We start from the raw sequence: 26,857 nt of genomic DNA, 5'->3' as shown, positions 1-26,857 counted from the left end.
CTCAATGTAATTTTACTCACTTTATAGACCTTGGAACGATAATTAGTTGAAGCTGCTATGCCCGGCACTGGAACTTGCGAAATTCAAGCATGTCCCGTGGCGGAGGCAGAGTTCAACCTGTAAACTATCCACTACAATAGTGGCACAGGGTCTTTCTTGAAACAAAAGTCTAGCATGTCCAAGTGCATAACCTCACACTGTGAAGAGGTTGAAGAGGTTGAAATTGGGAAGAGCGGCCTACTCACCTCCACTAGTGTTAGTACAGACTTCTGAATAGAACAAGACCACATCCTCTGGTAGATGAGGAGCGGGTTTGAGAGGATGAGGTGTCACTCCTGGCCATGGAGTATCTTTTTCTCCCTACCTATATCACTCACATTCCCTTATCCTTCCATGACAAACCGCGTTCCATAACCAAAATCTGCGCTGGGCACTTGGAGGGCATGGAGCGCAGAGGTAGCGTGTGGGCCCCACTCCTCCCCATTTTATTCAAAGACAAAATTACTGTTGCCACGAATTCCTGTATGGACTTTGGGTGCATCAACTGACAGGAAACAATGGTACATTTTGTAATCTGCCTTACATGCCACACATAGCACTGAGGCGGGTTGGCGGTGTTGACATCAGCACTTGTTACAGGGCCTCAAGCCTGGCTTGGCAGGAGACACGGTACAGAAATTCAGAAACCGCCCCCCAAAAAAACCTGGTGTCTAACCACAGAAAAAAGGAATCTAGGTCATGGGGGCGGGGGGTGCATAGCTCTTTTTATATGCTGAGTAAGTCATTTCCAAGGCCAAGGGGCTTCCTATGCCATGACTGTCGGTACAGAGCAACAGAGTTGCTGTGGTGGCTACGAAAAATAGTTGACACAAGTTTGCACCCACTGTGATTTCAAGAGAAAGTATATGTGGAAGGAATTGAATCTATGAGATGGATGAACGTATAGCATTGCCTCATCCATAAAACCGAAGTTGAGCTACAGCAATCTTGGTAGTTCTTGTTACTCACAAGCAAAACATGGAAAAACTTCACAGCCGGTAACCTCGCTCCCTTTTTGGCTTACATATATTGCTTGTCCCAAGCACATCGGGTAACTTCTATGAAAGTGCACCAATTTCAGAGAATATTGTATATGTAAAGGAAAATGTAGTTACTGCTCAGCAATGTTCTTTCTGATGGATATTCCTCCCACACCTCGTCTTTGCTATTTAATTTCACCTCTGGGGGCAGTGCAGCTCAGCATCTGATCCACTTGATGCAGTTACGCACCAGTCAACAGCAGGGCCAGCAGATATGGAGCTGTCCCAACCCCATGCCCTCAGTACTGACTCTTTCCCTAGCACTCAGCCACTGAGGGACCACATAACAGATCACTGTTCAAGCTATCCGCCGAGAAGGGAAGGTTGGGAGGGCAATGATGAATCTGTGGGAGGAACCACCGTCAGAAAGATCAGACAGAAATAAGTTAATCAATTCCAACCTCTCCCAGATTCCAAATATTTAATAGACTCCTATAGAAGCGCATAAATACAGAGGAGAGCGAGAGGACACCACCAAAACCCTAAAACTCTAACGGTCTGCTCGACTAAAGTGCGCCTCATGCCCCGATAGGGAAACTAGGCAGCCATGCTTGGCTAACGTGTGCAATGCAGCCAAAATCCACTTCGCACATGTCCAAGACAGAGACCTTTCCCACTATAAGGCAGATGTAGCAGCCAAGCTGCTGGTTGAATGAACCATGAGACTCCTCAGTCACATACTTTCCAGTCAAATCAGGGTGGCTCCATCTTGACGGCATTTATTTAGTCACAGCCATGCCAGCACAAGCACCAGCATAACACAGAAAGACCTGCTAATTTTTCCTGGCATCCCTCATCCAAAAGACTTCATAGCTGAGGCCCCAGAAGGGATCTAGCCTATGGAACTGCTCCTCTAAGAAGTGAGAAGCAGGGCCAAACAGACAGGAAGATAGGTCTTCTGAGAAAGATGAAAGTGCAAAAGGGAAGCTCGTCTTACTCTCAACGTAACTTTCTCCTGGAAAAACCACATAGGAAGTTTTAACACAATGCCTAAAACTCATTCACTAATCTTGCTGAGATGATGACCACTAGGCAGCTCACCTTAAGGGTGAGCAAACTTAATAAACAGGGATACAGGGGCTGAAACAGAGCTAAGGAAAAGGACCACAAAATGCAAGTCCCACACAGGAACAGCAAAACAGGTTGCGCAAACCATGAAAAAATTGCATAATCGTGGGGATTGCGAAGAAAAAAGACTTGCTCAAGGGTCCAGATGGCAGGCAGGTGCCCTTTCTAAGTTCCAATTGGCAGGCCTGTCCAGCCAATGAAAACAGGGAAGCCAGTACAATGAGAGGACAGGTGAAAGGGTTTAGAACCTTCTCCCAACACCAAGCAGACAATGTACGCCACCCACAAGGTTAAATGGATTTGGTGGCTGGCCTCATAGCCGAAAGGAGTACACCCAAGACCTTCTCCAACACATTCTACTACTTATATTGCAGCCTCAGCAGGCAACCATGAGGGTTCAGGCTGTTGAGGTTCAGATGCATGACCCACTGCCCTCTCCCTCCACCACTCAGACTCAAAGGCATGGACCATCTGGAGGATGTTTGACACTCGATCCTTTGGTGGTATAGCACTTCCCAGTCGGTTGTCCAAGTCTGTGCCAATAAAACAGGGACTGGGATGATGAAACATGGGACATATTGAAGTTCAAGCGGAAGCACACACTGTGCAATTAGCTGCATGCATGGTACAGTTGTGCCGGTGCCTTGTGCAGGGAGCCAGTCCTCTGTGTAGGGGATGAAATATAGACCTTCCCGCCTGAGGTGAGCTACCACTAGTGGCCGCAGTGTGGTGAAATCCAAGAGGACTAAAGAAAGGCAAAATGGCATAACCCTGAATTGTTAGTCTGAGGGTACCTACTACATACACCTCAGCGATTTCCTGTGCTTCGAATCAATGGGCATATGGAAGTTGGCATCCTGAAGAAACAGCAATACCAATCATTCCTGCAGTTCGAGGGCCTGTAGGACCTGGTCCATGTTCACCATCATGAACATGCCATTGCGCAGATGTAAGTTCAAAAGCCTAAGATCCAAGATGGGATGCAGGCCCTGTCCTCCACCAGAACCAGAAAGTAAAGAGTACCAGCCCTGGTCTCATTCTGAACGGGGCAACTGTCCTATGGCGCCTTTTGTTAGAAACCGACAGACCGCCAATAGAAGGTCGAGTAAGTGGCTGGAATAAGGGTAGTCTGAGTAAAATGGTGGCAGTAAATCAGAGTTAAGACCTGCAAGGCGCAAGCTTCAAAAGAGGATGGATGCCAATCCTCGACAAAGGGGGTAATTCTATCCCACACTTGGGTGGAATGATTAGAGTCTCTTCACAGAGGTTTTGCTACCAGGGCCGTTGTGAGGATACTTTAATAACCCTCCCTGAGCTTCATAACCCCTGTCAGTGTCGGGAGCACAGCCGCTGCAAGTTGCCAGAGGGAGCATCACTCCTATAAAACAGTGGACAAAGGAAGGGGGAATGGTTTAAATTCTCGACCCCTCAGGGTTGTGCTGGAGGTTTGACAAACAGTCAGGTCCAGAGACTTGGCCATGACTTGACGCTTGAAGTTTCTGGTAGGGACTCATTTGCTTTAGCCCGGAAGCGGTTGGGTCCATAAAAAGGGCATTTCCATTTTTACCTGGGCATAGAGAGTGAAACCTTATGCTCTCATCCATGAGTGTCTCCTCAGGACATGCCTTGTGTGCCCCCGTCAGGCATTTTACAGCTAGATTGCAAAAAGGTGTTTGGCTTCTAACCCTCGACTTGAAGTGTTAACTCTGCTATTCAGATGACTAAGAAGAGTTCTCTGGGAGACTCACTTGGGGAATAGGACCTCTTCCTACATTTATTTTTCTTTGTGTACTTATGGGGAGAGCTCCTGTCTGTTCCATCATAATCTATTCCTTGGTTAAGTGCCAAGATGTGAATGAATTCCTTTTGCCAGTTTGGTGGCACTAAGTGAACAATTTTGGGACTTGCTTTTTCAGGGCCTTCGGGTGTATGGATTAGCATCACCCACAGTCCTGCGGATCATGTTCCCCCCCCATATGCAACCTGTGAGAGTCCGAGACTTGCTCCTGCAATCCGAATAGGGCTTAACGCTAGAGTTCTTAGCAAGGTTTGGCATGACTGGGAAAATTAGCTGTAGTTCAGTGTAATTCCTGGAATATACAGAGTGTGCAGAAAAAAGGAGCGGAGATCATGGGGTGAGGCGGCTCCACATATACCTGTCCAACATCACTTCCAGTGAGTGGCGAGAACTGTCGCAGAACGGAGCTCACAAGGAGCAGCGCTGCACCCCCTGTTGGTGAAAAAGTGTCAGCTGTCACTGGAGAGAGAATATCAAAGATGTGCAGTCTGTAGGAGGAAGGAATCCATCCATTCCTCATCTTACTGACTAGCAAACGGTTTTTAAGAATACAGGCAAAGTAAGCCCAAGTAAAATAAAATGCTTATACAATTAAAATAAAACAGCACTAAAAAATAAAATTAGTATAAATGACCAGGGTCTTATTCCTGTGAATTTGTTAGTAGGATGTCAATTTCATGTACAGTTTGTTAACAATTTGAATTCTGAATGCTGATTTTCTAACTTTCTCACAGCTTTAAAGAAAAAGAAAAAAGATGACTTTCAGGGTGCATACTTTACATCAGGTTATCATCTAGTCTCACATAAAATCACAGCATCAGCTTGGAAAATGCCAGGAGCTAGAAAAAGAACCATCTTGTAGCTCGAGGTATCAAAGCAAAGCCATCAAATAGTTAAAAGTTTGCAGACTCAATAGACTGCCAGTTGTGAGCTTTAACCAAATCAGAATGGTAGGGTGCTTGAATCCACAGTCACAGAAATAAAATCCAATTATCCATTCTGCAGCAAATAGCACATAAAAGCCAAGCAGGCTTTACCGTAATGAAGGGATGGGCTGGAGAGGATAGCTTGAGCTACAAGCAAGGCTTGTGGTAGAGAACACAAGATATCATTTGATAGCAGCACTCCCCTGGATTACGCAGACGAGAAAGGATTTCAAAGCAATGAAGCCAGACAGATTGTTGTAGCAAAACAGGCCAACTAGGTTTCAAACGCTGATGGCTTCAAGATAGGCTACATTTACTTTGTAGAACACAAAAGAGTATCTGTCACAATGGGACCAACTAGTCGCTATTCGATAAATGGTTACTGAATGTATACTAACTGTTTCATGCAGAGCACACGTGGCTGCATGCATTACAAACAATGTGGAGGAATAAACACTGCAAATAACTGGTATAAGAATAGGGTTTGTTCAAAACTACAGGATCCAATAGCGCCATAAAACATACTGGTTTATGGACACTTATTTCTCAAGAAAGAAAAAGATTTGGGGAAATAATATACCAAGTCCAGTAGTAAACAAAAGGAGCATCATAATTCCCACACAATTAACTTTTTAGCAAGCACAAAGTACACCAAGGACTACTAAAGTTTTACATAGTTCTATGGAATTGAATCCAATACATGTTGGAGTGTGATGAATTACTGATGTCTAAAGGCAGTCTGAAAATCAGTGAATAGACTACAGCTAAAGCATGATGGTGCTCCGGAATAGTTACAAAAAAAAAGCTCTGGCTATATACAGAGCATTTCACAGATTTGGGGGCAGTGGTGAGGTGGGAGCGAGGTGTCCAAATTAAAAACTGCACTTTAATTCAATAGCTCTACTTTATGAGAACAAATGAACATTAAGTTATTTTTTTTAAAAAAAACAAATCATGAGTGTTCTGCTTTTTGGCCATAACTAAACAAATCTGACAGCTTGACCAATAAGGAATGTTATTTGCTGCGAAACTCATTCTTAAAAATATAAATAAACATACTAAGCATGCATAGCGACTCCCCAGGTCTCCTGCAAATATACTTTATTAAAATTCCCTTACCCAGTGATGACCTGTTTGGACTCGTCTCTCTACTACAACCTTGGCTCCGTGGAATCTTGCTGCGCTTTTCTGCTGAGGAAGGCATCGGTTGAACTCGCTGTGCTCCCCCATAGGTGCCTCCTAGGAGTTTACCAGGAGAACTGGAACGGCTGCCAGCTGTAAACATTAAATTATAGAAAGCAGAGTATTTTTCAATTACTTTCTTTTCATACAGATTTAAACACGTTTGACATCACATTTTAATGTTCAATAGATTATGTAAAAGAACTTTATGTTAAATAAAAAACGTAAAGCACTTCAGTCCAGTTTAGTATTGCAACAGCCCGAAAGTAACATTTAAAAATTAAGATGATGCATAATGAGAACGTAAATGAATGGTCAGAGACAACATGCTCAATGGTAGGCTAAGAAATGAAGAAATAAGCTCTATATGAAAACATCAACAGAAAGTCAACATATTCAGGATGAGATGAACTTCTACTGGTGTGGGAGATACTATAAGGCAATGGGTCAGTCAAATGCTTTTGTAATCCTAGTTTGAAAATAGGGTGTTAGCAATTACCATAATTTCATATATTGTTAAATACAGGGGAGAACTCCATTACAAAACACGGGCGATTAATGCAAAAGCCACGCCATTAAAGAAAATGGGAACAACTTCAGAAACTGGTACGCAAATGTACACTTTTATAAATAATTCAGAATACCAGCACAGATGTGCTTGCATGGAGGCAGCAATTTCCTTTAAATGTGCCCAAAGGACAAGAAACTGCTTTTAAATAAATGCTTATGGAAAAGGCCTTGAAATAACCAAGGTATGATCGTCTGGACAATATTGGCCTCCAGTGGTGCCAACATGGACCTTCTCTTGACTATCGTTATGGGGGTCTTGATTAACTTAATGTGCTAGCAATAAGGAATGCTTGATGTACTGTTATAAACATGCTGTTGACCGCTCAAAAAGTAAACATGAGAAAATACTTAAACTATTGACCCAATTGCAACCAAGTAGCTGTGGTTCAATGCTGATGAGACAGACTGCCTCTACATCTGAAATCAAACTAAGTGCTGCTCACAATAATATATATATATTTTTTAACTTTATTTTTCAATTGACGGTTACAATACAACACAATCAGAATATTAGACTATGCTATGTATGATATATCATTGCATGGCAATGGCGATAGTTATGGGCTAGGTTTACATCTTAAGTGGGACAAATGAAGGTGTACAGTTCCCTGCTGCATCTTGGGTGGCTTTGAGGTAGCAGCGTAGTGGGGCCCAAATGTCTTTTGGTCTACATACGGGTGAGACTCCTTTGCTATAACTTTCCTCACAGTCTTGTATCGATATCAGGTCCGTGAGCCATGCCTGGATCGAAGGGGCCTCCTTTGTCTCCCAACAAGTATATTACGTTTAGCAACCGCACCTGCTACAGAAAAAAGTCTATGCATTTTGATTGTTTTTTTCCCGATGTCTCCAAGCAGGTACTTCATTGTTGTGGCCGGTATTTGTATGTCCAGCATATCGCTGAGAGCAGCAGAAACGTCATCCCAAAATTGTCTGATCGGGGAGAGGGGCATTTCCAGTACATATGGATCGAGTCAGCTCCTGAGGATTTACATTTGGGACAGAGTACCCGCTTGGACTGATCGAATAAGTTGATCTTGCTGGGTGTGATGTGTAAGTGGTTCAGCACCTTGAATTGTATCAGTCTGAAATTGGCGAAGAGTGAGACGGATTTGGTGAATTGGTAATATTTCACCCATTTAGTTTCGTCTATGGTTACATTCAGGTCCTTTTCCCATTTGCTCCTCATTGTTTTTGGATGGGGTATGCAACAAAAATGGATGTGGTATTGAGGCCACTGGGACCGTTGCCTATTTGCTTTTGCATTTTGCTCTTAGCAGGTGATATTGCAGGGCTGTGGCTAGACCGCCCCAACCTTCTCCTGAACCTCCTTCAAGTGGACAAACCTGACCTCGGGGAAGAGATCCCCCCCCAAAGCACATTTCCTTGTGAGGGTCCCATCTTTTCTGAAGTGTTGTATCAAACGTGGGCGTCATATCCGGTTAATGCCATAGTGGGTGTGTGGCCAATATGGCTCAGAGCATCCTACTCTACGATAGAGAACCACCCAGGCTCAAATTGTGCAAGCAACGGGGTCTACTTCATCCACGTCTCTCCCTGCAAAGATCAATGACTAAGGACCAGGGAGAGGCTTCGGAATTGTCAGCCTGAATATGGGCATATGGTTCTGTGCAGTTGGTCCAGTATTTTGCAAAGTGTGCCTGTGCGGAGTGGTAATATAGTAGGAAATCCAGGGCGGCCATACCTCCTGTGTCAAACGGTTCGCATAGTTTAGACCAGCTAAGCCTCACTGAGCCCCCACCCCATATGAAGTTGGAGGCGAGCTTCTGTATTTTGTTGAAGAACTGGTGGCCTGGCCATATCGGAATGTTGCTGAATAAGTATAGCAGTTTGGGCAGCACAACCATTTTTAACAGGGCCGGACGGCCATACATGGATATCGGGAGCTTGTTCCAGACACTCAGTTTAGTCTCGAGTGTCACTACATAAGGTTCGTAATTTGCGGCATAAAGGGCGTTTTTATCCATGCACAGTATAATGCCGAGGTGGCAAGCTGTGTTCAGGGACCACAGAAATTGTGTTGTGGCTGCCAATCTGATTGTGCTTGGTGTTAGGGGGATAATTTCTGTTTTTGTACGGTTAATTTTGTAGACTGAGAATTTAGCAAATTCATAAATTTCCTGCATTACTGAAGGTAAATTGGTCTCGAGATCTCTCAGGTATAACAGTGTTGTCAGCATACAGGGAAATGAATTGAGGGGAGGGGGGGGCCTAATGCAAATACCGCGCCTCAAGTTTCCAATATGCAGCCATTCCCTCTATGGTGAGGAAGAAGATGAGGGAAGAAAGTGGACATCCCGGTCTCGTTCCTCTGTGTAATGAGAATTCGGAAAGAGTGGTTTGTTCTGATTCTGGCCTTCGGGTCATTGTATAAAACTTGAATGAATCTCTAGAATCCAGGTCCAAACTCCATTTTACGTAGTATGGTGTACATGTAATTCCAGGAGACAGAATCAAATGCTTTCTCAGCAACAAGTGCAATCGCCACTGTTTTAGCATTCGGGTCTAATTGTGAAGTTATGGCGAAGAATCTGCATAGATTCAGGGCTGTGGAACGTGAGGGGAAAAATGCCCAATTGGTCTGGGTGTATCAGTTTATTCATATACGGTAGGAGACGGTTGGCAATTGACTTTGCAAATATTTTAGTGTCAGTTTATTAAGGATAGGCGGCGATAAGACGATGGCTCGTGAGGAGGCTTATGTGGTTTGAGCAGAACCGTTATGATGGCCTCTTCCCAAGCTTCCAGCAATTTGGGGGCTATTTCCGTGCTAAAACATTTGTATAGATCCGCTGGAAGCCCGTCTGGTCTGGGCGCTTTGCCGGCTGTTAGGTTTTTGATTGTCTGTACGACCTCTTCCTGGGTGAGGGAGTTCTAGAAGTTCTCTCGTCTCTATCCAGTAGGGGGAGAGGAAACAAAGACAGATACTGCTGAAGCTCTTCATTCGTTACCTGGCCTGTGTTTGCTTAGAACTGTGTAAAACTTCTTTAACACATTGTTGACCTCATGGGCCTCCAGATGTATTATGCCGTCGGTGCCTTTCACACCCGTGATAGGTCTCACCCCCTGCTCAGATTTGATAAGGTTGACCAGGGTTTTACTTGCTTTGTTCCCCTCCCTGTATCTTCTGGCCCGGGCAGGCTGCATGGAGTATAGGATTTCCCGGTCTGCTAGGGCTCTGAATCTCTCAAGTTGGGCCTACAGTGGCTCGAGCGTTTCGATCCCAGGTGACCGAAAGTGTGTTACTTCCAGGGACTTCAGTCTGACTTCAGTTTGGTCTAGCTCTCTCTTTATTGCTCGTATTGCCCCCATCGAAAGGGATATCAGGTGCCCTCTGATCCACACTTTAAATGTTTCCCACACCAATGTCATTGACCCCACTGAGCCGACATTACAATAAAAAAAGTCGATTATGTCCACCCGTAAAGGTGGAATTAATGATTCGTCTTTCAGCATTGCTGGTGGCATACGCCAGCACCGCCAGTTCTTGTCAGTGTCTGTTGTGATTTCTATTAGGACTGGGGAATGGTCTGACATTGTGCGTGGTAGTGTGACACATTCTTTCACCTGGGAGATAAATTCTGGGGAGCAGAGCCAGTAATCTATGCGTGAACTGGAGTTGTGTACATGTGAGATGGTCAGTGCCGACCTGGAGTGGCTTCTATGACCTCTGGAAGTTCAATCTTTCAACAGGTCCAAGATTGTGTTCAGATCCCCACCAGAGATTATCTTGGCATTCCCCGGTGGAGAAATCTGTGAGACTATCTGTAAATAAAACTCAGGGGTGTCTACATTGGGGCCGTAGGAGTTGAAAATAATGAGCTCTTGGTTCTTGAGTGTTCCCCAAACCAAGGCATATCTGCCTTCTGTATCTATCGAGGATTTAGTGAGCTGAAAGCCAGTGGGCTAGTGGATGAGGGTCAAAACCCCCCTTGCTTGTGAATAGTCAGTGCCTATGCATATCGGTCCCAAGTTCTAGGTAAACTATTGTGTTACTTTTCTTATAGCGCAAGTCTCCTGTAGGAGAAGGATGTCGGTCCGATGCCTCCTGGAGTAGGCAAGGAGTTTCCTTGCTTTGATAGGGTTTTCCAGTCCTCTAATGTTGCGTGTTAGGAGTCTAATCCCCCGATACTGTTTGTTACTCTTAGGGAGCTGCTGAGCTGGTTACTTGTGATTTGGATGAACAGCAGATCGTGTTTGCTTCGTTGGCTTTTGGGGGATCAGGCATGTGTCAACTTGGGAGGCGAGTATTGCTTGGCCTGTTGTGGCCGGTATGTTATGTTCAATATATGACATGGCCTCCTGGAGTGTCTCGAAGAAGTGGGACCTGCCGGAATGTTGCAGGCAGAGCTTTGCGGGAACATCATGGTGTAAGGGGATAGATCTCTCTGAGGGCCTTCATGGCTTGGTCAAAGGTGCATCTGGCTGCCTGCACCCCAATGGAAAAGTCTGGATATATGTAAATCTGGGTAGAATCGTAGGTTAGAGTGCCTTTCTCACGAGAGAGGCAGAGGATCTGGTCCCTGTCCCAATAGTTGAGGAGGCGTGCAATGACCGTGCGTTGTGGGGCCCCAGGTTTAGGCGGAGGGCCAAGGGATCTGTGAGCCCGCTCAATGAGGAATTGTTGAGAAAAATGTGCCTCAGGCAGCATTGCACAGATCGCCTCCTCCAGGAAGACCTCCATTGTGGTGTTCAGGGTTTTCTCCAGCAAGCCCACCACCCGAATATTATTCGCACTTGGATTGTACAGCTTTTAGGCTTGTCTTGATGGTCTCGATGTCCTTGCCGTGCGCCATGGTGGTATTTTCGAGTGTACTCACTCTTGTCTCTGCCTCCTTCACTCTGTGGTTAAGCTTCTGGAGGTCGGCTCTGATGGAGGAGATGTTGTTCCCAATATCGTCTAGTCTGCTATGGACTGCCGCAAAGGCAACCTGTAGTGCGGTCATGTAAGGATCCGTGTGGTCCTCCGATTGTGTGTGGCTGGTTGACTGGGGGGGTTTCGGGTGTGGGGGGCGGACCTCATCTCCCCTGTACTTGTATTCGTGTATGCATCCATGGGGCTCTTTTTGTGCCCCTTAGCACCCCAGGTCATGTCTGCACCCCGCATGGCCAGTCTTATGAGTGGTAGAGCAGGGGTGTTGCCTGTCCTGTGTTGGAGATCTTCTGCACCAGCAGGAATAAGTGTATCCGGGTATTTGTGTGTGGGCGGGTATAGACTTTCTTTGTGCTTATGGAGTCCGAAGGTAGAGCTCCTCTCAGCAGTCTTCCGAGGCTGTGATGTCGTAGGGTAGCCCTTACTGCTGTGCCTGTAGTGGCCAATCAGCGGTAAACTGTGGGGGGCTGAGGTCCTTTAACAGTTTGTTTCTTAGCTTGCCGGCTGCCCCCCTCAACACTGGCACCTGCAAGTACCCGATGGCTGTCGAGGTGAGATCACATGCCCATGAAGGTATAAACTCATTTGGCCTGCTCCTTGTTAGAGGGGCCTGCCACGGTTACAATTACTTAGTGGGCCTTTTTGGACCCAGGGGGCACATGATCGTATTTTGCTTACTGGGGGTGGCCCGGCACCCCAGGGCTGAAGCTTGCCCTTCTTTGTTCTTATGGCTGTGTCGTCCTACTTGCTCTGACTCTTGCCGGATTGTAGATAAAGGGATGAGCAGCGCTACCCGCCGGAACCCAGGCCTGTGTTATCGAACATTTCTTGTGAATGTTATTGCAGTGCGCTGTTGCCCATGTCCCACGTGCAGGCTGCGTGGTAAAAGCCAAACTTCCCCTGATGCCGCCCCACCTCTCCCAGGTACAGTACGTGCCTTGTCAGTTTTGCTGTGCCAGCCCCCTTCTCATTGACGCAGCGGGGATAACTTAATGACTGGCGGTTGCCTGCCGCGCAGTCCCGGAGCAGCAGGCAGTCGCATACGTTATCATACATGCCAACATTCTGACGTGCCTGGGAGGGAGATTTTTACAGAGAAATCGGGAGACAACAATTTCCCCATAGGAATGCATTGGGGAAATAATTATTTTAGGCGTGAGAAGGTGAAAAATAGCAGTATTTTTCACAAAAAAATCGGGAGTCTCCCGCGTAAATCGGGAGGGCTGGCATGTATGCGTTATGAAGTAGTCCGTTAGCTGGCAGTGACTGGATCCGCTCCCTGCTGTCTTCCGTAGGGGGTGTTGGGGTAGCTCAGGTCAGCGCTGTGCCCAGGTACTAGGTGCCGAGCCGGAGCCCACGCCTCCTCACTCGAATACAGTGCTGTGGATGCAAAGGCTTGTGTTCGCTGGCAGTTGTCGGACCTGCGGGGCTGCCCGCCTCCAATACGTGGGCTCTGTGTGGCTCCGGTGGGCGCCAAGTGCCTACATGGTCTAATCCGCAGGTTCCACTCACGGGATGAGCACAGCGGTTTCCCAGAATGTTCCGATAACGTAATCTGTGCACCTCGACCACTGGATATGCTCCAAACCGTAGAATATTAAAATAAGGATTTCTGTATCAGCGCAGCTCCGTAACTAGGCGGCCATCTTCGGCGGAGCACAACACCGCCCCCCCCCCCCCCCCAATTATATTTTCTTACCTAAATAATTCAGTTGTGAGCTCTGCCAAGGCACACTTGGCAGAATTAGTGGCTCTGGTCAAAGCAAACCACAAGATGCATCTCAAAGTTGCAGGGAAATGTTATGTATTCATACTTTGCTCTGGAATTTCAGCTGGCTTCCAAAATACTTACATTTATTTATTTACTAATTTATATTGCGTCATAGGCAAACGGGCGCAGATACAAACAAATATCAACAAACAAGCCGACAACAATGAAGACACAAAAATAAGGATTAAAACAATATTTGGAGCTGAGACCACCAAGATACAAGAAAAAAGAAAGATACAAGACAACATAACTTAGCAATGGGAAAAAAGGAAGACATCCAAAAAAAATACATAATTGCCACAGAGTGCTGTGTAAGGAACTCATGGTGGCAACAGTAAAGACAGACACAAGTGATCATAGTTCAAGGGTGTTTATTACATTCCATAGGCAGGTTGGAGAAACGCCTCATCTAAACCTAAATCCAAGATGGGAGCAACCTACGTCCATCAAATAACAAGGCAGTCCTAATAGCACAGACCCCTTTTATTAGACAAGACGCTAAGAAAAACCTATCGCCAATCCTTACTCTAAATACAAATAAAGAGTGTGGGATAAGGAAGAAATAAAGCAGTATTCACAAATGAAGTCAGGAGGCACTAGCCGGGGGTCTCCCTACCCCACGTTTTGAGCTTGGGACAAGGCAGGATTCCGGAGCACAGCACACGCTCTAGCTTTCCCAGCACGAGCCAACAGTTCCACTCTCAGTAATCAGAGCCTTCGGTGGTTAAGTCTCTTGCCTCTGAGGAAATGAGTTCAGAAAAATAATAAACAAAAGTTCCTTTCTGCTAGCACGTTGGGTGATGCCTTTTCACCCTTGGGTCTCACTCTTCCGGGCTCAGGCCCTTCTCGAATGTCAGCCTCCCTCCGTCGGGTTCACTACGGCTTTTAACACAATCTCATCTGTGACATTCACAAACCTTAATGTCCTTTCAAACAGTTCACTGTGGACATCCCTCTGCCAGGTTCACTCTTGTCAACACATTATTTAATCAGGAATTTAGACTTCACCCCTTTTCTATCGGCATCCCTCCGTCGGGTTCACTCTTGCCAACTTTGTCAATCACACAATTCATTGAACAGTTCTCACGATTTCAGGATTCACTTCCCTTAGCTTCACAATCATCTGCCGGTCAAAGACCTTCGACTGTGCAGAGGATTTTACAAGACCCCTGTATGTCCACTTTACCCCTTTCTCGGCTTTCCCAAGGCCTTCTGGTAACGGGTAGTTTCAACAATAGGGTAATCGCGTAATCGTGGTGCCCGACTCCTCTGCAGCTGATTTTCCCCTCTCGTATAAACAGTTTGTACTTTCTTCAATTAGCCGTTTGCTACTTTTGTTCAACAAAGTTCGGTTTCTAATCGGCTCTCCCCTCGACTCGCAGCCTCTGATGAACCGCTTGGCTTTACTCGTCTCTGGAGTGAAGGCCGGTACCACAGTGGCAAGCGTCTCTCCCCGGCTTGGTTATCAGCGCAGGAGGGCCCTGTGTACAGTTGACATCTGCTGTAACACATGCTGGCTATTGTTCGCTGTTTTACGATTCCTTCTGCAGACGTTTCACAGGGCTTGGTCGGAAAGGGCAAGGTCATGCCTCTCCTTATCACCCTCACAATTCGCGCCGTCTTTCTCCTTCTCTTGAACTGCCGTGCTGAGTTTGCTCTCTCGCCATGCGGTCTGCCTTGTTCGTGTTGTGCTCTCGTGCTCCACCTTTTATCCCTGTGGGGAAGGAAAAGGGCCGTCAGGTGTGTGTGATTCTGGTCAATTGCCTGACCCTTGTATACATGTCACATAAACGGCCCTCAGGGTTTGTCCGTCTTTCGTGGTGTGCGAAAGGGTTTGTGTCGGAAAAGAGGGTGGTGGGATAGATTATTCCTAGGGGTTGGATGGGGAAAAGGTGCTATAAGAAGGGGGATACCGCGTCTCACCAGTCGGTGTCCCACTTCCCTCACTGGGCCACCCCCAGGAAGTGGATCCAATAGCGATGGCCGTGTCCTGGCCACCTGGATGACAGATCCCCAGGGACTAGTCAGGGAGACACCTTCAGGTTTCTCACAGCTGTTACAGAGTATAATATAAATACCTTGCCTCAACTAAATTCACTATGGGGACAATATATAATCAACCACCATTTTCATATTAAAGATATAGATACTTGGCTGTTAGGCCATCAGTGCATAAACACTGCAAACAGAACAGTCAACCACGTAAAACACTTAATCATAAGAACACATTTAGCATACATATAATCATACAATTCATAATAAAATCCTAACCCACAGATTTGGAAAAACATTTGACCAAAGCAAATGTCATTGGTTCATTAACTCATGACCAACTCCCCATAATTAATCTGCATAGTCCACCACGATTTTCAAGTCAGATGGCACATTCAACAAGCTTTTGCATATGCTCGGAAAGTGGGGAAGATTACTTTTGCCACAACCCACTTCTATGCAGTCTGTTGCTAAGGGAGCCCCATTCATCAATTTGAACCCTACGAAGGACTCAGGTCATGCAATCCAAAGCACCCGGTCCCGACTTTCTGCTGCACCCAGGATAAAACTAGGCTCATTTCTCATTGGCTTCTCCACATTTGTAATGATTATATTTCTCTTATCCAGGATTAGATCTCTTAAGTATCTGTCCATAATAACCTGCATTTGAGATTTTCCAATGCAGATGTCCCTGGGAATGGATAACCTATGTGTCCTTTGTACCGTGCTTGCCGGTCTAGTTAAGCCTTGATGCAGCAATGCAAATTCGGAAGGAATTCATACTAAAGCTGGCGATGAGGTTAGCGAGGGAAATGGACATGGCGTATTACCTTGTCCTACCTCGTATTTTTTGCTAACCACCCTATTACTACTGACTCCTTCCAAGGCAGTCTGGCAGCATTTATCCGCTGTTACATGAGGAGCCTTGATCACTCCTTTCCACATATTCAAGCCACTGGTGAAATTCTCAAGTTGTCAATATAAATAACCTATCATAATCTGTTTAAGTTTAAATATGATACACTCCTTAGTGAGTTGCCAATTTGCAGGGTTGATCAGATCGCAGTCCATCTTAGCCTGTAATGACAGACATAACACCCCAAAGTGTCTGTATGGGAGACTTTGAAAAAGCTCTTCCCTCCTCTCTCGTTAGAGGCTGCAGTGGGGCGGGAGGGCAATCACAGTTGATGCCATGCCACCTGTACTTCCTACTTGAGTTCCTCATGGTGAATCCGGCATTGACAAAAACTTCTTCAAATGTAGTGGTCGGTTCTCAGGCATTCAATTTGCCTTCCTGGAGCCCTTAATTCCGGGCTCAGTCGGTAAGGGGGAACACTGCTTGTGGGATACTGATATTGAGGGGCATGCAACAACTTCAAGCACAGGGCTAGTCTAAGCCGGGAGAACAGGAGCCACCTGTAGGTATTTGAGACGCACTGTGACCTTCGGGACTAGCTCTTCAGCAGCATCAATAACAGCGACGACCTTGTCTACCACTCAGTTTCCCTCAATCACGGCCTTCACTTTGCATACTCTCCAGGACCTCAGAGAACAGACTCCCTTTAGTCACTGGGGAAGCAGACTGTGTGACAGGACCTTATAGAACCAGTTCGGGTACACCAGGATTTTAAGCTTCTTTAGTTCAGTTTATTTATACTGCGTGCTGAACCATGGGGTAACCTGGCGCCGGAGACTTGGAGCAGGTTACAGTAGAAAATAGACATACAAGAAAGTAGCAGTAAGTGCATTTGACCAGGTTACATGGTGGTCAAGAGGCAGACACAGGAAAACAAGGTGCAGTGATTAGAGTGTCAGACAATGGTAGAGTTCTTGTTGGCGAGCCAGGACTTAGTTTTTGCTCTGAAGGTCCAGAAGGATGGTTCTGCTCTAAGGCTCAACGGTATAGTGTTCCACTGTTTGGTGGCTAAGACTAGGAAACTGGAGCCGCCTGCTTTTTTTATGGAGAATTTGGGGATGGAAAGGCAGTGGGAGTATAACTTTCTTGTGGGTCTGGTTGAGTTGTCTGTTGAACTTGTCTGCCAAGTATTTGGGGACGTCATTAGAGAGGCCTTTGTGGACGATGACGAGAGATCGAAGGGTAATTCTGTCTCGTATAAGGAGCCAATGGACATCTTGTCTAAAGCTGGTGATGTGTGAGTGTCGTGGGATACTCAGAGCCGCTCTGAGGGCATTGTTCTGTAGCACCTGCAATTTGTACAAATAGAGCTCCGAGGTGCCAAGAAAGAGGGTGTTGCAGTAGTCGAGTTTTGAGAACACAAGTGCTCTGGCTAGTGTGATGCAACTGGAGGGCGAGAGGAAGGGTTTGCAGGAGTTGATGAGCTTATTAGTATCAGCTGTGGAGGAGGCTGTGGCCTTTACCTGTCTTCTGAGCCAGAGTGTGGAATCTAAAACCCCTAAGGTTTTAATTTCTTTGGCCACAGTGATTAGGTTGCCGTCTAGGTTGATAGAGGCGTAACGAGGGTCCAGTTTGTTTAGCCGTGGTTGGGCGCAGACGAGAAGGAGCTCAGTTTTCTCGTCGTTGAGGCATAAGCCATGTTCTGCCATCCAGGCTTGGATCTCAAGGTAGAGGTTGTTGATCCGTATGGAGTCCTCTTCATAGCAACCCGATAGGGTGATGAGAACCTGGGTATCAATTGTCCCCCCACATACATTAATTCAAGAAAGTTGGGCTGGGTATATGATTTAGCTTCCATCTCTCTCATATAAGCAGCTGAGCGCACATGCAGCGTGTTGGTTTAGTGAGATCTTGTAATGGGTATTCTATTACCTACTTACGTGCTCGTACCACAATTACACAACCTAAAATATTGCAAATACAGCATGCTATCTACCACATGCCTTGACGCCTGGGTGCCTTCAAACAGGCTCTCTGAGATTTTCCACACCCTACCTCACACTGACAGCACCAAACACAGCGACGAAAGAGGGGAGAACAGTCAGCAGTCCTGCAAACACAATGTCAGATGTAACACAAGGAGGGGCCACCAGCCACACCTTTCTGCAACGCCTTGTCACGCAGACACCCTGATTCTTACTCGAACTCCCGCTCCGCCTCTGCCCCCAACAGGATACCGCTGGCAAGGTAGGAAAAAAAGGGAAGGAAGACCACACCAGAGACATGCCAGCAAGTCGCACCAAGCCATGCGTGCAGCTGTTCATAGTGTGTGTGCGCGCTACCAACTCAGCTGCTTCTGCCAGCCAGATTAACGAGTATCACAGCAGTACTCGAGTCTCAAGAAGATAAGGGAAGATTTTGGTAGTGTGAGCAGAAGGCCAAAAGCAGTGGCCCCTCAGATCTCTGAATGCACTCTGACTAGTTGATTACTAAGTGACAGATTTCAATAAATATCGGAGAAATATTTTGGGGACTAGTCAAAAAATTAGAGATTTTGCAAGTTACTGGAATTTTAATGCTTGCACATTGTAGGGCTGGCTCTAGAATGTACTAGAAACCTTTCCTTAGAAATGACATGAAATCAGTAGCAATTTTGGATTTTCTTTAGTTCAGAAGAACATTTAAAAACACAGATGGAAAGCGAGGATGCACAATCAAACTGTGTATTGGTGAATGTTCCTGACATTATGGCATTATGTTGAAAGTATTGGAACTAGAAAAGTGGACTAAGATTGTGGTTTGGCTTGTACGCTCTTAAAAAGCTTGCACTTGCATCCACACTCTGAAAAAGGAAAGGTATGGAAGAGTGACTGACAACCCCACGTTCTAAGGTACTAAAAGAAAAAAGTTAGAACATTGTGTTCAAGATATTGAAAAAGCAGCAAGTCTCATTAGCATTTAAAACAGGATACTGTGGACCATCAAGGGGCGCTTGAATGCTGCCACCATAATCAACGTGCTCCTCATCCACCAGAAGTATTTAGGGACCGGAGCCCCCCATTAAGACCGTAACGGGTGTACCCTGAAGATATCTCCAGCCCCCTCAAGAAATGGTGAATGTGCAGTGCAAGTCTGAAGGGGTTCTGATCCCCCCCTGTCCTCTTATCGCCCACCAAGTTCCTAATGGGAAAAAGAAGCTGGAAGGTTCTGCTGCAAGAAGGAGAAATTACTTATCTTAATGATCTTTCTAGGGATGCTTCTCCCACAGATTCCTTATCTGATAGAAATCCTCATGCAGCTCTGCTGCTCGAAAACTTTAACACAGGCGTAAGTTTACCTCGACTTTGCAGTCGATTCGTCTTGCTCAGTCGTCATCGCCGGTCTTTACGTCAGACGTCATATATACATCATATCACGTCACTATGCCCCATACCTCAGTTCCCCCTTTTTTGTCTTGCTTGAACGCTGCAGAGGAAAATGATGGGCGACAAGGCTAACTATCCTGTAAAAACCTGACAATGGGTGGGGGAAGGGGCAAACCCTTCTCAGGAATCCTTGGCGGCGGTTTTCTCTGCCCTTGACCACTTCAGAGAAGAGGCAGACAGGGAGGTGTGGTTTTTTGTGACTCCTCTACTGGCACGCAGATATGGGGAAGAGGGTAGACCGGGTAGGCACTTCGCTGGGTTGGTGCGGGGCGTAAGCCGTCAAACAGTTATTCTGGCGATTAGATGTGCAGATGGCTCATTGGTTTCGGAGCCCGATTTGATATTTGCAGAGTTTCAAGTATTTTTATGAGAATTTGTATGCCGGCTAGGGTAGTGCAGACCCAAGCACAGTGCGCCTCTTTGTTGAGGAGGCTGCGTTGCCGGAACTGAAAGCATCAGCGCAAGAGGTGTTGGGCGTTGCTATCACAGTTGAGGACATTATGAAGGCGATAAAAGGTCTCCAGACCGCTAAGGCCACTGGGCCCGACGGGCTCACCTCAGAGTTCAGGGCATTCGCCCCAATATAGCAGAAATCTTGTTCCAAGTATGGCAAGAGAGTCTGCAAATGGGCTTGCTGCCTTCCACAATGCACAAGGGTATTATCTCTGATATTAAAACCAGACAAGGACCCACTAAACTGCGCATCCTGTGGACCAATATCCCTCCTCAACTTAGATACAAAAATATTCTCCAAGATATTAGCCGATTGACTGCTTCCCACTATAATACATCTGGATCAGGCTGGTGTTATTCTGGGCCGAGAAACCTAGTGGTAGAGTCGATCAGTGGGTACTCTGCCAATTTCCATTATGGAGAAGGTTGCTAAAGATGGTCGTCTATCCCAAATTATTATATACTTTTTCTTAATATCCCGGTTTTGCCCAGTGCCCAATTTTTTGGTGAATAAAAATCATTAATGATCAAACTGGTGTGGGGTCCAAAGGCACCTATGGTCAAATGGGAATCGCTTACTGGGGCATGGGAGCAAGTGGGTCTAAATGCTCCTGATATGGAGCTAGATTATCTTGCGGCGCAAGTGGCGTTTGCTGCCTACTGGATGCCCGAGTCCCAGCCCTTCCTGCATTTTAGGATTGAGAAGAGGTTGGCTTTCCCGTACTCATTGCAGAGCACTCGGATTTCTAGTCAGACTAATGATAAATGTCCTATCGAACCAGCAGTGTGCATGATCCATGCATGGCATAGGCTCTGTCAGAGAATGCAAATTCCTCTTCCATACAACCGAATTGGGGGTCTGGGATATTCAAAGTTTGGCGCCAACATGGGATAGTAGGATCAAGAAGGAGCGGTCTCATTTTAGGGTGAGCAATATGTTTGATTGCTACTATAACGGTCAGAATATTTCCTGGGAGCAGGTCCGGGCCAAGTTAGGGGAAACACTTCAGCTGGCATTTCAGTTTTTCAGGATTCACAAGGCATTTTGGACCTGGTCAATTTCCTTGCCCATGGAGCTGCAAACATTCCCTTGAAATTCTTGGTTGATGCTGCCAATTCAACAAGAGTGGTATCGACAATCTATCAGATGGCACTGAGCCCCCCCCCCCCCCAAGGGAGGCCCTGGCATGCAGGTCACAATGGGCAGCGGAAGTTGGTTATGAGTTGGGGGATAAGAGGTGGCGTTATATGTGCTAATACAATAGGAAAAAAGCCATTAGTTAAAGGCTTAAGCTCATACAATTTAAAATGTTGCACAGGTTTTCCTGCAGTTCAGAAAAAATGTGACCACTTCAGTGATCGCCGGTGCCCCAGGTGTAAAAGTGAAAATGCTGGATTCAATCATATCCTATGGAGCTGTCCCTCTCTGAATCTTCTGGCAACAGGTGACAGAAATGACAAGTCGTATGATACACCAAGAAGTCCCTCAGGATATCCCATGTTGCATTTTTGGGTGGCTGCCGGGGATCTCCAGGGGAGGAAATAAGTTGCTGTCCATTTATATGCTACTAGCAAAGCGTTGTATTTTGATGCTTTGGTCAGGCTCTGTGGCTTCTACAGTAGCAAAATGGATGAGGGACTTGCTGCGATATTGAACAGGAATATTGCAGACCTGCTAGATCTAGGCCTGGTGATATCCGGTACCCGCGGCATGCTTTTTTTACTGTCTAGGAAGGAAACGTACAGGGATGAACTGGCTGGTGGTGGGGAGTGTGTGGGTTGAAGTATGGCGCTCTGAGTTTGTGTATATATATCCCTCATGGGGCATGGAGAGTAGAATAATATTACCAGGATGTTTTAACAGGAACGCCTGCTGTGTTTCGAGGTAAGCGTGCGTAATACAACCCCCCTTGTCTACTGAGAGATGGCCTAGATGTTGTTCCATAGGACTGAAGGGAACAAGTGCCACACCGAGTATGGTGGTCTGCTTTGTTTGTACTGGGCAGGAGGGGGGGGGGCAGCTGTTTCTTATGTCGTTTCCCGAAATACCTGTGTTTCATGTTTCTACAATATATTATTCACCATTTGTGCACTCAAACTACTGTGCGATATGAGCACCTGTTCATATATTTAAAAAAAAAAAACTGACAATGGGAAACCTCCCAAAACGGTGAAAACCCCAAGAATCAGAAAAAATTGAAAGATTTTCTTTTTTGAAAGACAAGCGATCAGGCGTCCTTTCGCTTAGACAGATGCACCAAGCCACAAGAACTTTCTGAGAGAGGATGGAACGGAGGGGCGAAGAATCCATAGGAAGATCATTACGTTCAGTAATTTCTCTTTTCTCCCGCAGAATCCTCATCTGATAAGACTCCCCAAGCAGTTGGGACCACAGAGGTGGGCAGAAAGTGTTACAGTAGCAGATTTTGCAGAACTTCCCTACCAAAACATGCATCAGCCCCGCAGGCGAAATCTAGACAATAGTGCATGATAAATGTGTGCAAGGACGACCATGTGACCGCACAACAGATGACCCTAATAGGTGCTCATCTCTGAATGGCTGTAGAAGCTGAGACCCCTCTCATCGAGTGTGCCCTGATGCCGCAAGGAAGCTCCCTGCCTGCAGACTGGTAACATTCTGCGATGCAGAGGATAATTCCTTTGAGACTACTTTGTTACCGCTAGGCCTTTGTGGGACAGTTATTGGGCCACAAACAGTTGGTCAGATTTTCATAACAGACGTCCTAGCAACAATAAAGCTCAAACCTTTCTTGGGATCTAAGCGGTGGAACTACTCCTCTTCCTTAGAGGGGCGTGGTGGAGGGTAGAAGACTGGCTACTCCATGGTCTGAGAAAGGGGGTACTCAGAAACCACTTTCAGGAGAAAGCCAGGTCTTACTTTAAGAGAACCCTTTTTCCTGGGGTGGGGGAAGAAGTCGTGCAGGAACGGTGGCTTGTAACACAATGCCTGCAACTCACTAACTCTCCTGGTTGATGTGATTGCAACCAAAAAGGTTGTATTCAACAACTGTCTCAAAGAACAGGAATGCATGCGCTCAAACGGAGCCACCAACAAGAATGTGAACCAGATTTCAGGGGAGGTAGTGGAAACCTATTCACAAGGCCCTTCAGGAATTGGGCCATAATCAGGATCATAAAGAAGGAACCTTGGTCTGGGGACCTTTTGAAAACAGACAAAGCCGCCAAATATCCTTTGACTGTGGTAACCTGAAGGCCTGCTGAGGCAAGTGACAGAAGGAACTCCATCACTGTAGTGGTGGGGCAAGAGATGGGATAGATCTTGTGTTCCCTGCACCACATCCTCTCAAGAGCAAAGCATGTAGGTTGAGGGTCTCCGGGTTCAGGTGGAGTACCCAAAGTTCTGACTTGGTCAGGAGATGCAGGCGCAAAGGCAACCATTGAGGCAGACAGATGGTCAGATCCAAGAGATTGGAGTACCACATTCTCCTCGCTCAGTCTGGGACGATTAAGATCATGGTCGCTCGAAACCTCTTCAATCTCCTGAGAACCCATGGAATGATGGGAATCAGGGGTAGAGGGGTGTAGTGGAGAGGCAAGGTCCCAATCTACAAGGAATGTGTCCCCCCAGTGCACCGCTCACTGAGAATTTCCTCGAGCAAAACTGTCTACACTTCCTGTTGGATTAAGCGGCAAACAGATCCACTGCTGGGGTAACCCAGAGAGAGAAGACCTCTTCCAGGACTTCATGGCACACTTCCCACGTGTTAGACCGTGCTCTGTCTGCTCAGAGCATCTGCCAAGCCGTTTTACCCCACGCCCGATGAACTGCAGAGACCGAGACTTGATTCTCCATCAATCAGAACCACAGCTGCCTACCCTCTCTGCAAAGGAGGAGGGAGCGCAGACCACCCTGCTTGTTCAAGTAGTGCAAGGCCACCGGTTTGTCCGCCAGGATCAGGACATGTTTCCCCTTGAGAGGCCGAACAAAAGCCCTCAGGGCTAGCCGGATGGCTCGCAACTCCAGCCTGCTGTTGTGCTACCTGGCTTCCGTCGCTGACGAAAGGCCGCTCACCTGCAAATCCTTGCAGTGAGCGTCCCAACTCTTTAGAGATGCATCCGTGACAACTCAGGCCTGAGGCCAAGGAGGCAGGAAAAGTTCCCCCGCCATAAGTATGACACGGTCGGTCCAACCAGCAGACGTCATGGACCACTTGGTTGGACACCTTGAGGGGACATAAAGGGGCTCTGAGATTCTGTGACCACTGACCTCTTAGGAGCCACTTTAGAAATAGCATGTGCCTCTGCCACTAGAAAAATACAGGATGCCATGCGACCTAAGAGGTGGTGGAAGGAAGCCGCTGGTAAGGTTGTGTGATTGCGGCCAAGTGTGACATCTGTGCTATGCTGTCAAATCGTTCCTCAGGAGGGAAGGCCTTGCCCACCCGGGTGTCTAGGACTGCTCCGATGAATTGGAGCCTTTGGACTGGCGTCACATGGGACTTAAAGTTCAGGGAGAAGCCCAGCCTGTGAAGCAGCAGGCATGTGTTCTCTAGATGAGACAAGACCTGCCCCGCTGACTTCCCTCGGATCAGCCAGTCGTACAGGTACGGAAATACGTGGACCCTGGTTCTACTGAGGTGGGTCGCGGCTACCGCCATGAGCTTGGTGAAGACCCTTGGAGCTGAGGTCAACCCAAAAGGAAGCACTTTGAACTGCCAGTGCTTGTCCCCTATGAGGAACATCCTGTGCTTTTGATGTATTGGCATATTGAAATGAGCGTCCTGCAGATCTATTGATACCAGCCAGTCCTGAAGTTCGAGAGCGTGGAGAATTTCTCTCAATGTCACCATCCTGAATTTGTCTTTCCTTAGAAACTTGTTCAAGAACCCTGAGGTCCAGAATAGGCCGGATAACTCCTGGAACTCAGGGTTGTTTAATGGTATGCCCCAAGGACTTAACCCTTGACTTTGACAACTGGATCTTCTCAAGGGCACCATCAGCCTTGGCTCCAAAGAGGTTTTGGCCATCGAAAGGCATGTCTTACAGCTTGGCCTGTACATCTGCCACAAACCCTGACGTCCTTATCCCAGAGTGGTATCCGACAACAGTGCTCATGGCCATGCAATACCAGGTGTGCCGCCTCCTTGTCATCAGTAACCAAGGACAGGAAACCACCCGTAATTTCTCCTTCAGGGATGTATTCAGCCGCATTGACCATAGCCGGCGAAGGAAAATTTGAAGGTGGCGCAAGAGGCATTCATAACACGCAGTGCAAGACTGACTGATGCATCAACCCGCTTGCGTTCCGCATCTGGTGGTAGGGACAGGAAGGTATAAATCTTCAGGCTAGCCATCGCAGCCTGAACCACCAAACTCTTAGGTGACGCATGGCAGGAGAGAAACTAAGGATCCAGCGGGTCGGGGTGGTTTTTCTATGCCAGTTCCCTGTCCAATGCCAGAACAGAGGCAGGTTTCTCCCACACCTCCAGTATGGGGGTCTCTGCTGCCCCATTGAAGTACAGGAGTGTCTCCTTCTTGGGATCATCGTCCAATATGTCGCATAAATCGTACTGAACCTTCGACCTGGACAGGGCTGATTTCCCCAGAGTAGTTGCCCCCTTAGCCATCAATCGCTGATAGGCAGCTTGAAGCTTATTTGGGTAGGGGCGGTCTAAGTAGAAATTACCTTACTGTAATTTTCTTTCTATGGATTCTTCTCCAGCAGATTCTTCATCATGATAGATGCTCATCTCCAGCTCTGCTGCTTCAGAAAACTTCTGCCAGGGGGCGTAGTGGACCACGACTCAGTACTTGATCGCCGATCCGTCTTGATAGGCTCCCAATCGTCGTCCACGGACGTGACATCAGGAACCGTACTTATAACACGGTGCTACGCCCCATACATCACTTCCTGTAACTTTTCCCTTCTCGATTGAACGCTGCAGAAGCAAAACCGCAGGTGAAGGCTAACCAGCCATAAGAACATTAACAAGGGTACACCCAAACAGGGTGACCCCACAACAATGTGTAGAGAAATATACATGTTTTTGTAATATATATATATTTTTTTTTTAACAGAAAACGGTCATCCCAGAGCCATACCAGATGTCACCTCGCTTGGACAGAAGCAACAACCCACAAAACTTTGAGCGGGTACGGTTGGGAGGCGTCGAATGAAGAATCTGCGGGAGAAGAATCCATAGAAAGAACATTACGGTAAGGTAATTTCTCCTTCAATGGATTGCTATTCTCCTGCAGATTCCTCATCATTATAGACTACCCAAATAGTTAAGACCGTAGAGGCTCAGACTCCTCTGGTAGAATGTGCGCCGATACCTGCTGGGAGCTCCTTGCCAGCAGTCTGGTAACATTCGGCTATGCACAGGATAATCCACTGCGACAGACTTTTAGTGGAAGTCAGGCCTTTCCTAGACAAGGAATGGGCCACAAACTGGGCTGATTTCCTAAACTCAGCCGTACAGGTGACATAGAAACTTAAAGCCCTGTTGGGATCAAGGCGGTGGAAACATTACTCCTCCTTTGAAGGATGCAGAGGAGGGTAGAAGGCAGCCAAGTCAATGGCCTGGGAAAGATGACGTTCTGAAACTACCTTAAGCAGGAATCCTGGCCTGACCTCGAGAGACCTTCTTGCGAAATAACTTCAGGAATGGGGACTTGCATCACAAGGCTTGCAGTTCGCAAACCCTCCTGGAAGACTTGCCTGCGAGCAAAAAGGCTGTTTTGAGGGACAACAGTCGCAAAGAACAGGAATACATAGGCTCAAACGGAGCCACCATCAAAAAGGTCAAAACCAAATTAAGATCCCAATCGGAGACAACAAAGGGGGGTGGGTTGGAAACT

General features: G+C 46.8%; 1 protein-coding gene across 35 annotated transcripts in view; it reads right to left on the bottom strand.

Moving 5' to 3' along the window:
- The window catches only part of CLASP1 (cytoplasmic linker associated protein 1), a 2,584,612-nt gene that overhangs the window by 1,448,504 nt on the left and 1,109,251 nt on the right, over window positions 1–26,857 (bottom strand). For all 35 annotated transcript variants that reach the window (XM_069616701.1, XM_069616702.1, XM_069616704.1 and 32 more), the window contains one exon: window positions 5,991–6,146. In XM_069616701.1, the coding sequence (XP_069472802.1) occupies window positions 5,991–6,146 (156 nt within the window). The remainder of the gene's footprint in view (window positions 1–5,990; window positions 6,147–26,857) is intronic.

The sequence above is a fragment of the Ambystoma mexicanum genome, chromosome 9 (genome assembly GCF_040938575.1).
Source record: "Ambystoma mexicanum isolate Mex_15411 chromosome 9, UKY_AmexF1_1, whole genome shotgun sequence".
NCBI classification, from domain to species: Eukaryota; Metazoa; Chordata; class Amphibia; order Caudata; family Ambystomatidae; genus Ambystoma; species Ambystoma mexicanum.
The sequence above is the reverse complement of the archived record's forward strand: the minus strand, read 5'-3'. Positions and strand labels throughout refer to the sequence as shown.